The 15,250-nt window shown below is 41.0% G+C and overlaps 1 protein-coding gene across 7 annotated transcripts in view; it reads left to right on the forward strand.

The window, feature by feature from the left end:
* The window catches only part of SLC10A7 (solute carrier family 10 member 7), a 236,536-nt gene extending 221,616 nt beyond the window's left edge, over nucleotides 1-14,920 (forward strand). For 3 of the 7 annotated variants that reach the window (XR_011537120.1, XM_008531975.2, XM_008531976.2), the window contains 2 exons: nucleotides 10,059-10,204; nucleotides 12,367-14,920. Coding sequence is in view for 3 of the 7 variants with exons in the window: in XM_008531975.2 (XP_008530197.1) it covers nucleotides 10,059-10,204; nucleotides 12,367-12,396 (176 nt within the window). In the remaining 4 variants the exon portion in view is untranslated. Of the gene's footprint in view, nucleotides 1-10,058; nucleotides 10,205-11,956; nucleotides 12,075-12,366 lie in introns of those variants that run through there. The other 4 variants (XR_546834.2, XR_011537121.1, XR_011537119.1 and 1 more) reach the window with 3 other exon arrangements.
* Nucleotides 14,921-15,250: the final 330 nt, after the last annotated feature.

The raw sequence follows: 15,250 nt of genomic DNA on the forward strand, positions 1-15,250 counted from the left end.
TCTTTTCTCTAGGGTTCGCAAGTACTCTAATAAGTGACCATTTCAGGCATTGCAGGCACAGACCGTGTGAAGAGCATGGGCCCTGGAGCCAGTCTGTCTGTACCCGCATCCCAGCTACATCCTGTCGCTGGCTGTTATGGCCTTCAGGAAATTTTTATTCATCTGCTGCCTCATCTGTCAGTTTCCTCATCTGAAAAATGGAGATAATAGCAGTAGCTTTACTCACATTGTAGATGTGAGGAGTGAATGAGTTTATGTTTGCACACTCTCAGAATGGCGCCAGATGCATAGTGAGCCCCCGTAATTATTTTCTGCAATCTCTATTCAGCCTAGTATCATCCAGATGAAGACTAAAAATGTCCTTGAACTCCCGACATGGCTTCCAAAGTCTGTGTGAGGTGGCATTGCTGAAGGACTGAGACATGAATACTGCTCTCTTTTTTCTAAAGCTCTTGATTGCTGGGAAGAGAGTTCCTTTCTCTTAAAGATGGCCTCAGACATTTAGCTTGTGACCTTGTATTTGTTCGTTTTCCAGCTCTTCCAGGCCTAACTCTCCCTTCTGGATAAAGGAATATTGTGGAATTCTGGTTTGGAACTATGAAGGAAGGATAAATCTCTTAGGGAAGTTTGACATAAACCTCTATTTAGCATAGCTAAATAGCTCCCGACTGCACCAGAAAAGACACGGAGCTTTAAAGTCTCCCCAACTGTAGGGGGCGCGGGAGCAGTGGGAGCCCTTAGAACATGGCAGAGAGAGTGTTTGAGTCCCGTTTGTGAAGCTCATTTACTGACGTCTCCTGTAAGGATTTTGAAGTGCCCCTTCCCTCTCACACGCTATCCACAGAGATAACCATATGACATTTCTCAGGTTTCAGAGGTTGGAAATTAAAATTCCATTTGTACATATCTCTTAAACTGGTACAAGATTATCTTGTTTTTCTGCCAGAGGCCTGGCCAAGGGGGGTTGTTAGACATCCTGGAGCTGCTGCTGTTGCTTCGTGTGCAACAATTTGGAAATGCTCTACATCTATGTGGGTTCCCTGATCCCATCACTCGAACACTGAGAAAACTACTAGAGAGCTCTTATTTGCATGTACTATTTAGTTGTACCTCATTTTGGATGACTCTTTGTATAAAAAGGACAAAAATGTTTTCTTCTGTGTGTCCTAAAGCAACAAGAGAGGTTCTAATGCTGTGGTGAAGTCATACCAAAGATAATATGGCAGGAGTTTTCACTTAAAGATGGAACGCCAAGAAAAGAACAGGGAAGCAAGTAAAATGTAAATCATCGGCAAGGTATTAAAATACCCTGGAGAATTTGAGCAAAAGACCAATCATTTAGATAGGAGTGAATGAGAGCAGGTCACATGATCTGTGACCTTCTGTCCCCCTTCCTAAGGGAATCCGCAGGAATTGACTTGTCAGCCTTTGCAACATTCCAAAATGGGTTTGGGGGATGTCCTAGAATAGCCAGGATTGTGAGCAGAATATAATTCTGGGGGCTGTGCCGACTAAACACCACCTCCTCCAAAAGGCCACATCTTGAAGTAGTGTTTGCCTGATCTCACAGGCCTCTGATGGACAGCAAGCCAAGGCATACCTGTCAACATGGAAGTAGGTTTTACCCACTCTAAAAGAGAGAGAAAAATTAGAATAACCCAGGGGCTAGCCCGGTGGAATAGTGATTAAGTTCGCACGCTCCACTTGCACAGCCCAGGGTTCACCAGTTCAGATCCTGGCACCGATCTACATACTGGTCATCAAGCCATGCTGTGGTGGCATCCCACGTACAAACTAGAGGAATACTGGCACAGATGTTAGCTCAGTGACAATCTTCCTCAAGCAAAAAGAGGAAGATTGGCATGGCAATAGATGTTAGCTCAGGGCCAGTCTTCCTTACCAAAAAAAAATTAACATAACCCAAATGTTCACTGATCCACTTTTTGCCTAACATGTTTTTGCTAGACAGCAGTGCTGCATTTTCTCACCACCTGGTGCCGTGATTTTGTTATTGAGTGGAATTTGTTCTTTGTCTAGCTTTGAAATGGCTCTATCTTCTCTCCTCATTATAGGAGTAGGAACAGAAGCTCCATGAAGGTGGGGGGGTTTCTTACATTTGTTCACTGCACCTAGAACAGTGTCTGGCACATAATGAATGAAGACTTACAACTCGCCATACATTGTGTAGTATTTCACTCATGTTTATTTTATTTTAAAAAAAAACAAAGTACGTACATTTTACAGATGTGAAAATTGAGGTTAAATAACCAGCCCAACCAAGGTCACACAGGTGGTAGGTAGTAGACATGGGATTCCAAGCCAGGGCTGACTCTTGGGTCAGGCTTCTCGACTGCTACCCTGGACTGCCTCACGTCGGCTACTGGACATAATAAACCGTAAATCATGGCGTGAAATCAGCTGTATCACTGAAGATTAGCTTGCTGTAGGATAATACCAATTGAAGGCTTTTTCTAAGCAAATTCCAAAAGTGTTGTTCTACCTTATCATGGCATCATTTCGTGCTCTAGAGATGGCATATAACTGCCCCTTTGTTAAGTAATTGAAATAAATCAGTGCCAGTGAGTTTGACTTTCTGTGACTATTTGTCTCTGAAGAGAAAGACTGTGTTTGTGTGTTTTTGTGTGTGTTCGTGTGGTGGTGGGGAAGGGACACAGAGATTGGCGTTTAGTTTAGTTTAGAGATGCTGGAAAAGAATGGCTATGTTCCTCAAGCAGCGACTGCCTTCCTGGGTTACATTATGACTCGGGAGACCATCCATCCCAATGACTTTTGAAGGCAAACATGGGCTTTTCTGAGAGATTCACTTAGGGGGCAGAGAGAGAATTCAAATAACAATGTGTAGGACATTTGGGTACTAAACTTATGGATGTTTCTAACTAAGAACAAACTAAACAAAAGTGGGAAATCACCATGACAACTAAAGAGAGAAGCAACTGGATTCCAGATTTGCCAGCAGCTCTTTCCAGAACTCAGTGAAAAGTCTGAGAAAGCATTTAAATGGAAAACAAGTCATGTGAATTCAGGCGAATGAATCTTTGAAAGACAGGAAATGATCCAGGTGATTGGAGTGTACTCTTTCTGCGCTAAGTGGGAAAGTAAGTGTAATGTCAGACTTCAGAAGACACAGAGGGGGGTTTTTCAACATATTTCCTCTCGTACTCCACACTCACTACTCATTTCAAATTTTGCATTCCACAGTCAGTCCAGTGTCTTACCTTCCTGCCATATCAAATATGTGTTTTGTCCTATGAAATACAGTCCTTTCCCAGAGGGGTGTGTGAATGATTCTCTTCACCATCTAGTAAAGCCACTGGTATTTATTCTCTATCCTGCTTTTTTCGATAGGAAACATGCCTTTAGCACCTATTCTTGAATAATCGATCCTTTATGTATTGAGCACCAGTCCTGTGCTTAAACACCGCTGGAGAGTAAAAGAAAAATATAATACTTTACCTGTGTTCAGGGGAAAAGAAAACCTACACAAAAGAAAATAATGGCAGCATAAGCAAATGCTAAATTATGTGGTCTAACTAGGAAGAGTGCCTTCATCCTTCCAAAGAAGAAATCTGTAGGGAGGTTACCTTCATGGGGGAGGAAAATATAAAGCTGAACCCAAAAACACATAGGGTTTAGGTACATGGAGAGAGAGGACAAGAGCCAGGCAGGGGCTCAGCTTATACAAAGACAGGGAAGTGCAAGGCCTGAGCCAGTGACAGCAATTGGCAACTGAAAGTTTGGTTTAATCGAGTTAACACAGCTTAGTGATTAAAAGTCAATAGACTGAGCTCTCATTCTGCCTCCACCACCTACCAGATGTATGATGGTAGGCAAGTCACTTACCTGCTCTAAACCTCAGTTCCCTCATCTTTAAATGGGAAAATTTCCACCTACTTCACTGAGCCTTTGCAGGATTAAATGAGATAATGCAAGCAATGCACTTAGCATGCAGTGAGCACTTACAAAATGGCGATAGGAGCAATGGTTTTTCACTGAAGTTGAATAAGTAGAGGATTTGATGAATGGGCACTGGAAAGTCATTGTAATTCTTGAGCAAGGTATTGGCTTTAATTAATGTGGGTTTTAGGAAGATTAATCTGGCTGCGGTTTGTAGGATTGATGAAGGGAAGAATCTGAAAGACAAGGGGTTATGTCAGGAGGCTGTAAGAGTAATCTTGGCTTCATTTTATGAGCAACTGAATTAGGAAGGTGGCAGTGAAAACTCAGAAGGAGAATAGTAGGTAGAGGAAAGAATCTACAGAATCTGGTGGTTTGATTTAGAGGTAAAAAGACAATGGGATTCGTCAAAGATGATCCCAGGCTTTGAGTTGTAGAAACTGGGTAAACCAGTGACAGAAGGGATGACACGCGATATCCCAGCACTCATCCCTTGGACAGAGGAAAGCTGAGGCCATCAGGGCAAGAGCTACTAGACAGGGGACCCCAAGAAGGCAGGGACTTTGTCTGTGCTCTTCTCCTTAGATCCTTAGCACCGAGAACAGGAACTCACATACAGCAGAGACCCAGAAACTATTTTTTGAATGAATAGATGGTGAGAACATTGTACACCTATAAGTAAGTAAACTCTGAACAATGATATAAGGTAGATAGTTTTTATATTGTGAACCATAGAGCAGCCTTCAGTGGGAGTTATATAAAAGTCCGTATTTAATATAGGAAGAAAAATGTCTATTTCTCAAGGAAAAAATTTAAAAACCTGCTCATCCAATAGAAAGTAGTAACTGTTGCAACTTGAACACTGATAACAAAGGGAATTTTCTAATTCAGAGGACATAAAATAAACATATTTAAAATAAGAAAAAAAACACTTGTTCTTGTACGTCTTGTTTTATCCTTTCCATCCTGGGTATAGGATAAAAGAAACCCCTTACTTGCTTGTTAGAAGAAGAAAGCTCTCACTTGAAGTTCCGACTTGGCAGATGTCAGTTGAAAGCTCTGCTTATGGAATATGCTGCAGTGTCAAACTCTGTTGGATAATTTTAGACGAATGTGTCATGTGTGACATGGAAATATGGCATGCTGTACATTAGTGATTTCCCAAGTGTTTGGATCAGGTAGTAATGTGCTGGGAAAGTGCTCTTTATCTCTCCACACAGTGTACTTGTAGAGCAGTGGGGAAATGCTTTTGGTGGAAATTACTTTAGTCAGAAGAAGAATCCATTTACAATATGCGCCTTCTAACATCTTTCAGACAATGCATTGTATTAAAGAGGCATTTTTTGATTAATGTTTTATAAACATTTTTCAGCATGACAGCTTAAAGTCCCTGTAAAATTGTAAATGCGTGCCTAGTGTTCACTTCCATAAAGTCAAATGCCATCTCATAAAGTCTAGCTGGATCCTGTCAACCATGGTGACACAGAATCAGTACCTGGGAGCATTAAAATTAATTTGCTTCATTTATATTACTGCAGTGATAGCAAGATGAAAAGAGTCCTATATTTAAATTTTACTTTAAAAAGAAAACTCTTTCTAGGAAGTTTGTTTGGTTTTTTTAAATTATTGCTTCTTTTTTTTCCTAGTTAATGAATGTAGTGAAAATAGAGTGATAGTCTGCACAGGAACTTTTTGATGGGATCTGGAAAAATACAAATCCATTCATTCAACACACTCTTTTTGAGCACCCACTAAATGCTCAAAGATGAAGAAGAAATAGTTGCTTACCCTAAGAAGCTTACAGCTTAGTGAGGGAAACACAAGAATCAGGCAATGATAATAAGTGCTGTGCACACTAGGCCAGAATGTGCCCTAGGTTAGGCAGGCATAGAGTAAACTGATGTAAAGCCAGCCTTGGGACTTGGAGGATGGCTTTCCAGAGGAGGCGACTTAAGAGCTGAAAGCTAAAGCATTGGGCAGGTCGAGAAGTGGCTGATGGGCATTGTAGGCGAAAGGAGCTCATGTGCAAAGGCCTAGAGGTGAGACAGCATGGGCATGGCCACCTGGGCAGGGGTGGGGCACTCTTCGTGCTGGAGCACAGAGGTAGAAGAGGGCAGGAGAGGGCAGACACAGAGGGAGTTGGGGCCGGGTCCTGAAGATCCTGGTCCACCACGTTTGGGAGCCCCTCCTGTGTGAGAAACTCCTGCATGACTTGACATAATCAGATTTGTAATCAAGAATGTTCCTTCTGGTTGCAGAGTGGAAAATAGCTTGAACAGGACAAGCCTGAAGGCAGAGACTGGTTTGGAGATAGTGCAGGAAGTGCAGTTGAGAGCTGCCTGTGTCCTGAGGGAAGGTTATGGGGAGGGAAGTATGAATGGGCACAGAGGAGCCCGGCAAGTTACTTAAATGCAAGGTTATGTCATATCCCCCTTCCTGTCTAGCCTGTTCACAGAGTAGTTAATCAGTTGCATGAGTGCTAATTGAATGAATGAATGAGTGATCAATGAATTATTAAGCAAGTGAGTGAAGAGGATGCAAGGGTGGTTCATTACATAGGCTTCTGGAATAAAAGCTATAGCTGATTTTCTTTGATTTGACTTGAAGATCAGATTTTGCCAAATTCATAGCCAGGCATCAGAAATCACGGTATGGTGAGTGCTGTGGAGCTCCCATGCTCCAGCCTCTCTCTGCTGAGTTTCCAGTTGTCGTCCGATAGTGCTGGAGACATGGCAAAGATACCCTAGAACAGATATCACACTCTGCATCCAAATGAGTGCCCCGCAGCATGGGCCACTCGAACATGGAGAAGTTAACTCTCACTCTGCTTCTCCCAACTTCTCCTTCTTCTCTGACCTTTGAGAAAATGAAAAAGCACTGAGTGGACACCCTGCTGGTGTGGGATGGGGAGGGGAGTGGGGAAGAAACTGCAGGAAAGCAGGAAAGAAGAAAGATGGAGATAAACAGGAGATAGAGAAAAAACTCTAATATTTGAAAAGGAAAGTAGATAATCAAATGATTGAAAAGTAAAGCAGATCTTAAGACTGAAGGAAAATAAAGGTTCTCAAAACAAATAACATAACTTGCATTGCTGGAGTCTCCTCGCCTCGCCCAGTGATCAACTTGTGAATCCACCATATGAGAGTGACAAGCAAGGACACGTGAAAGGGGCTTGGGCCCTAATCTCTGGGAAACTAAGTTTTTTCCACTGATATATTATTTTCAATAATATTTTTAACATTAGTCACTTGGAGTTGTGGTGATAGGAAATTTGATTAACGATTAACAAGAAGGCATTGCAGGCACATAGAGTGGTGAAAAGAAATCCCTGTTTAATTGGACAAATATCTACAGCAGCTGCAGGTCATCATGGATCCTTTCTCTTTTTCAAGCACGCGGTGAATGACTACAGTGTGAGGCATAGTAAGAAAGGGGCCTGTCTCCCCAGGGTCCGTGAGGAAGGCAGACGCCACTCCTTCGATACAGGGAAGATTAAGCAGTACGTCGTACTGGGGACCAAATGAGGAATCACTGCAGGAAGTAGCCCGAGCCTGGGGAACAAAGGGAAGAAGTTGGGTTCTCAGAACCTACAAGCTTGGAGGAGGAAATGGGAGCTCAGACCTGCGAGGAGGGAACAGTGAGCTATGGGCTGGAGCCAACTACTGCTGCCCTCTTGAAGGTGCTGTTGTCGGCAGGAGCCCCAAGCACCTCCTCCTTCTCCGGCCTTCCTCCAGTGCCCCTGTTGGTAGAACTGTCCAGGGAGCCGCCTGACAAGGAGAAACAATGTCTGCGGAGTCCCAGCTCCATCAAGGAGCAGTGTACAGAAGGGTATGTTTAAAGATGAGATATAAGAGCTGAAGAACCAGCACACGGCCAGAAGAGACCTTCCTACAAATTGGTTTTAGGGTCCAAAGAAGGTAGAAGGTCACTCGTACACTGGAAGCTTCTTGAGGGTAAAGACTTGGCCACATCTTTCAGTCTCTGGTTCCCTTGCCACTGTGGGTGTAGTCTCAGTTACAGTTACTTAGCTGCTCCCCCACATGAAATCACAGGACATCCTGGTGTGGGTTGCCAGAAGTGTGATGAGGTCTGCTGCCCCTGTAAGTGCTTCCGGAAGGGGCCCAAAGGGAATGGGTTCCAGAAGGACTTATGACTAGAAAGCATTTTGCATACCAGGCCCTCTTCAGCATAATGGAGCTGCACTCCCCCTGGCATCTTGAGGTCTTCAGAGGCCTGGGACCTTATCTGACACAGAGAACTGGATGTTCAAGTCCCCTGGGTTGCATTTCGGACTTCACCCCTTGGGAAAGTTTCCCAGCTGCTGGCTGTTTTCGTTTCCTCATCAATAAAATGGTGCCAACAGTCGTTTTCATCAACCTACCAGCATTACTGTGAGGCTTAGTCAGTGAATATGGGCGAGCTCTTGAGAGCACGTGACATCTGGTAAGCACACACTGCATGTACCTAATTCATCACACTATGGTGAATTTCTGACCTTGGTTACAGCAGGATACCTTGTATACCTTGCAGTCGACTTTTTGTTTACTTACTGTGGCGGCAGCCCTGTGATTGTCTCTGTGGCTTCCCCTCAGAGCCCACGTCAGCTTGCTGAAGAACGACACAGAGCCTGAGTCTTAGCCAAGAAAGGAGAACTCACGTGAGCTAGCCCAGCAGCCATGGTTCTCGAATTTGGGATCAGAAACCCCTGCTCTGATCATTTTTAGGGACAAGTGTCTCCATATTTCTATCACTTCCTCCTTCTAGCCCCACTTTGACTCCATCCTCATCCCCCAACTCCTCTGCATCATCCCTGGGGAAAGGATGAGCATGTTCAAGTCTTATTTTCTCATCGTAATAACTTTCCAGGACTATAACATCAGGTGCTGCTTTTCAGCTATAAGTGGATGAGGCATATTATTTTTTAAAATAAAGTTCTTTTGTTTTTTATATTCATGAGATGACGGAAACTGCAAAAACCTAAACACGTACTTTTGAAGCTCTGAGAGGGACATTGTTTAGGAAGAGTTAAGTGTTTTCAGTTTATGGCAATGATATGTGAGGCCATGAAAAAAGAAGCAGCCATGAAATACATGAAATGCATTTTTGCATAAAGGTTTGAAATTTATTAGAAGGTAAAAATAATTGAAAAAGCAGAGCTTTCCTCGCTGGATTATAATAAAAAGTTATTTATGTGCCATCATTGTGCATGGCTAGGAGCTTGGGTCCTTTTCAGGGGCTGTTCTCAAAGAAACAAGAAGAAAGCTAAGCTGTTAAAGCTGTTCAGTTGAAAAAGCTGACATACACACAGCAGTTCTGACAAGTGGGCCATATTAAAACAATTGGTAATAATAGTGAAACTGCCAGTGTCTGAATTCTGTTATGGAAGCTTAATAGGTACACACTATAGGCAGCTGCTTACAAAATATGCACACCTTGCCCTGGGTTTAATAGAATGGGAGACTCATGAAGTAGTATTCGTTTACCTAAGTTCTAGTAAGACCTTCACTGTGGGGTTTGAACATTCAGCACCAATCTCAGAATTCACATGCCATATACAATATTGCGTAAAGCGCTTTGAGATCCTTGGCCAAAAGAGAACATGCAAAGCCTTTGTTAACGTTTATTTGGCCCAAGTACCCTCCTACTTATAGCAGTATATACCATTCATTATCTTACCATATCCTTTCAACTCTCAAAAGTGAACTTGAAGGCTTTGAAATGGTGCCAGACAGGCCTCCCTAAAGACCAACAGACTTTTCACTACTAAGCAAGAAAAGGTCCATTTTGAGCTTCTGCCTCACTGGTATTTTTGAGCCTTCTTGAAGCAGCTATATTCCACACGATCTTCTCTCCTCTCCTTGTTGACAGGCTGCTAATCTGCGGTGAGAGTCATCGGTGCCCTTGAACACTGACCACCTTTTCAGCTTGAATCTGTTCTAGGTAGAGCTTAGAGCTTTATATAGTGAAAGGAGGATGGAAAGACTTGGTGACTCGTTTGAGACCTTCCCCTTTCAGTTCTGTGAACAGACATGGGGGAAATATGGTGAGGGCCTATTCCAGAGTTCTGATTTTAATGGAGTATGTCTTTAATTTGATGACAGGCTGAATTTGCCTCTAGGTTTTCTGTCTTCTTTGTTCTTCAGGGATTCCAATGCTGAAGATAGTGTTTGCAGGCCACGAGCACCTCTCGTTAATATCCGTCCCCCTGCTCATCTACCACCCGGTTCAGATCCTGCTGGGCAGTGTGCTGGTGCCAACAATAAAGTCTTGGATGGTGTCAAGGCAGAAGGTGAGACTCTAGAAGGATCTTATTTGAATCTAAATCAGATTGAAATGCTATTTCTGAATCTTAGCTGTTTATACACTTTAACTTTTGCTCGCATATCTTTGTTCTCAAGTACATATTTTAACTAAATACAGTAATGATGCATTGATCCATTTCAATTTGAACAGGAGAATTGAGGGCTAAATGTTTTATATTGTTATAAAAGTAGAATTATACTTAAAATGTGGTTTTAGAAAGCTCTTTTTAACTTGCTTATACTGAAGGGCGTATCGCAATGGAGTAAAGTTTCAATAAATACACGTATCCCTCCAACCGGTGTATACCGTCTTTGTCCCACTCGGTCTTTCACATGTGTCCTGACTTCACGTGCCTTTCTAAATATCATAGCAGCTGCCCTTTTTTAGAATGCCTACTTTATTTTTAATTTTCCAGATACATAATAACTTCTTTGTATAGCAAAACTATGTGTTTGGGCATTAAAAAATAAAATTTCAGTAACAAAGGAGCCCACACAATGTCAATTCACTACACTTAGCTCAGGGTCTTGTTATTTATTTGGTATTTGTGGATATGATTTCCTAAATTATAAGCCAAAATAAAATCAGCCAGGTGATTCACATGAAGTTTCGATGCTGCATATACCATGGAAGCGCCCATAGAGCGGGCTTCTTCCCAGTGGCTTGGACTTTATACGACATCTTTCAGCCGTACACAAGGTGGCGACTGTTATCGGGAGATGAGTAGGAAGAAGAGACAGCCAATGACAGAGGAGTGCCCTGTGTCGTGTCCTTAGCATCCTGAAATGGAATAGCCACAATGCCACCTATTGAGCTGTGTGTCCTAAGCACATCTCAGCCTTTACCTGGTTCAGAGAGTAGACCCTTGAGCCAGGCTGCCAGCTCTGCCACCTTCTCACTGGGTGACCTTGGGCATGTTCCTTCACTTCCCTGTACCTCAGTTTCTGCAGCTCTAAAACTAATGACAATATCCACTCCTTAGAGTTGTAGAAGATTAGGTGGCAGGTGTTTGATAAAAGCTAGCTGCTATTATTACTATATTGTCATTGTTGTTTATTGTTATCTGCAACACCATTCAAAGCAAGCTTTGCTATCCCCATTTTAAAGGTTAGGAAATAGGCTCAAAGAATTGAGCAACTTGCCCAAGGTTATGTTGGTGGTTTGGTCAGTGCAAGAATTAGGACTTGAACTCTAGTCTATTTGGCCCCCAAAATTTTTCCACTACACCATGATAACACTCCAGACAGAAATATAACATTGCTTTTAGAAGGAGCATCCTAGGTCCCCAGGATCCTTCCTAGGAAGGTTAGCCCATCCAGCACCTTCACTCGTCTCATTATTTAATAAAATGTTAGTGATCACCATTCTGTGCTGGGTACCACTCCAGGCTCTGGTCCTCCCACTCAGAGTTGGTAGAGGAGTAGTTCAGTAACTTTTTCTTTCTTTTACTATTTATCCCCCTTGAAAACGTCTATTTATATTTATGCTTATGTTTATCAATGTGTATGCCATTGTAGGCCAGAATTTACACCTATAAATTTTGATAAAAAATGAAGAAAATTATTTGAAAATCCTAATACTCTATCAATAATATGCAGTCATAGTGAACAGCAAATTAATCAGAGTGGAGTTTACCTCTAAATGTTTAAAAGCTCTGGAATTTATTCTACAGAGCAACAGAAGTGTTTCCAAAAGGGAGACTAACTTGGGCAATGCTGTTCATTTTCCCTTTGCACAGAAACTGCTCCAAACCAGGGGACCACTGGCTAACTTAGAATAATCCAGAAGACTTGGAATATTTATCTATCCCACTTGACCACAAAAATAAATACAAAATGTCAATCTTAAGAGTATCCGTGAGTGTCTCCTCTGCTTTCCATCAGTACTGATTGAGGCCCACAGCCACCATGTAGTGACAGCGGGACCATATGAGTAGCCAGGCCGAGCTGGGAGAGATGACAAAGTCTGCCTGTCAATGAGGTGGCCAGGTGAATCTGTATCCAGAGGTTTGGCTCATTGGTTGTATAATGCTATCTGGGTGGGCCTCTTCTCCCTTCTAGTAGCATAAATTATCTAGTGTTAATTGAGGCTTTCACTTTGCTCGTGGATACTGTCCAACTCTGAACAGCGTGTTTTCCTTTCTTGTAGGGAGTGAAGTTGACGAGGCCAACAGTATAATGAAAGAGGCGCTCTTTATGCAGCGATGTATATATGTACAGGATTGTACATACAAACACTTCTGAAGACTTGTACTTGTGAAAGTTGCTTCGATGCATATTTTATTTTTTTACACAAAAATATGATATAACTGTTTAAGTGCCTTAAAATGTATTTGACAAGAGCACTATTCCCAAAACCTCCTTTGTTGGTTACTGCCAGGGGTGGTACAGTATTTTGGAGTTGTTTAATGGTTTTTTCCCTAATGCAGAAAGCAGTCATTGTAAGTGACAAAAAGCAAACACATTTTTCTCTTTCCACCTTTTGTGCAATACAACTCTATACTAGTTACTGTACTGTTTGAAATGAGGTCACACCATCAGGAAGATGCCCTTCTGATGACAGCGAAAATTTCCAAAGTCTTATTCATGAATACTTTGATTTAGTCTGTGGTTCTTTTTTTCTACAACTGTGACATGCCTCTTCCTTATCAACTCAGCAGGGGTCATAGATGCTGAAAATCATAACTTATCTGCATTTCTTGGCATCATTTTTTTAGACATTCCTTCAAATAGTTTCCACACAGAAATTCCTCAGCCCCATTATAAGAGATTGTGGTGTTACATGTCTTAAATTTATTATAAGCTGCTTCAAAGAAAGGGTCTGATGTTTGAGTTATGAGTCAAGTAAGTGAAGTTTTGAGGTAAACTACAGGATTTGGTTTTCAGGATTTTTTAAATTATATTTCAATATGCTTTTCCTTTTTCTTCCATAATTTCTTTCTCTCCTGTTTTCCAACACACTTGCAAACTCATAACAGCCAAATGTGAGACAGAAAAATATTACAGTTGGAGAGTGGCAACAATTCACATTCCACACTGAGACCAAAATTTCTTTTCCTGTTCTACAGATGTGCTGAGCACAAATTGCCCCTTTTAGCCAGAAACAGCCTGTTACATCTTTGAAGTAAGCACACTTAAGGCATTTGAGACAAGTTATTAAGGAAAGTTTTCTTGGCACATTTGACAAATGTTTGCAACATTTTTAAAAAAATTAAATCGTAGTGCTCTTATGAATAAATGAAAATATAAAGGTCATAGATGCAAACAAATGTTACATATACACATTCTGTCTAGCCAGATGGAAAGAAAAAAGGACACAGAAAATGCAAAAGCATTCATTAGCCAAAATATCAAGTAGAATTAGTTCCCAATTGAGCATCAGCTTTCAAAGGAGTATCCAATGTTTGCTTCTACTATGGCTGGAACAGCTTTCACTGGACCCAAATAAAGAATAAAGCAATATATAGAATTAAGGGAACACTTTTCTTCTGTTTCCTGCACGCTCTCATGTCGCATCGTCTCTATGTGTCTCTTCTTGATTTGACGGATGATATTGGCATCCTGGGTCACACTGAGGCCGCACTCTCTCCTCAGCACCTGTCTTGTTGTTTTGTCAACAACAAAAAAATCATTCCTTTGAAACTTACCAAGTTTATCAGTAGTGTAAATTTATATTATTGTTACTACCAGGTCTCCTCTTGTGCTACTTCTGACTCATTTCAGTATCATTGAAGCTCATAAATTTCACAAGAGTTATCCTCAGTGTAAATTTCAAGACTACTGCCAGACCCTGCAAAAATCTATGCTAAACAGGCTGTTTGTCAAGAACTTCTGTTGTCAAGAATTTCACTGGTGTCTAAAACTACAGTAATTTTGCTTGATACCTTGATGCTTACATACGGAGCAAAGAAAGGCTTTCATGTTTTGTCCCTACGAGCTTCTTTGAGTTTCAGAGTAAATGGAATTGTCTGTCTGTCTGAGCTATCATAAAAATCTTTCTCCCTAGCGTAGAATACTGATTTTTCCCCTCAACTTATCTACCTCTATTGTCTAACACCTAGGTTTTAGGTGTGATTATGGGATAAAATTCAACTGAAAATGCTATAACATTTTATCTTTTGCTTTAAAAAATGTGTTTTGTTTTCAAATAACCTTCTCTACATAGTGAGTTTTGGTGGCTTTAGTGATATGTTTATGCCTATTTCTTTTTTTACACAAATGCCATGGATATTTTTCCATAAAGAACAAAAAATAAAATCAAAATTTATTTTTAATTGTGTTTATTGGGATTTAATTATTCAGTTCTTAAAATGTTTCCCTATGTATATACACTGTCAAGCTCTCTGTTTTATGCATTTATTTTGTCTAAATGTATTTATGAAAGAAATACGTTAGATTATATTTATGTTTACCCATTTTTCCACCTGGATTTTTTCTTAATGGCTGTTATGAAATTTGATTTTTTAATGGATGATAATGTTAATCTTTTCATGTGTTCTTAGTTTTAAAATTTTATGTTTTTTTCTTTTTTACTCTTCCCTATTCTGTTTAAAACTAACACACCTCTGGCCAATCTTCAGTATTTGTTTATGCTAAATACCAAATTTTTCCAAAGGATTGGTGAAGTCATGAAGTGGATTATTTATGGTGAGTGGAAGATGAAAATGATTCTATGATTAAACAAAGAGATGTTTCAGAAATCACAAGAGAAGCTGTGGCTTATTTTTTACCTGACTTCAGATGCACTCAAAATGCCTTCCAAGTATCTATAGATTTCTCTTGATTCATTCCAGTCCTGTTATATCTGTCATGGTTAAATAGACATAAGCTTCATAGTCTTCGGGGCATCCATCTCCATACTGCCACCACGCCATGATGTTAAAGTCCAGGAGGAGCCCTTGCTTTTTCATTAGAGATAAGTGTTCCCTACCTCAGGTTGAGGACCAAAAGAGAAACATACCCAACAGAAGGGGCAAAATTTAGGTGATCTGAATTTTAGCCACTCTTGTCATATTTTTAAAGGATAGGAAAGA

Source organism: Equus przewalskii, chromosome 2, assembly GCF_037783145.1.
Source record: "Equus przewalskii isolate Varuska chromosome 2, EquPr2, whole genome shotgun sequence".
NCBI lineage: Eukaryota > Metazoa > Chordata > Mammalia > Perissodactyla > Equidae > Equus > Equus przewalskii.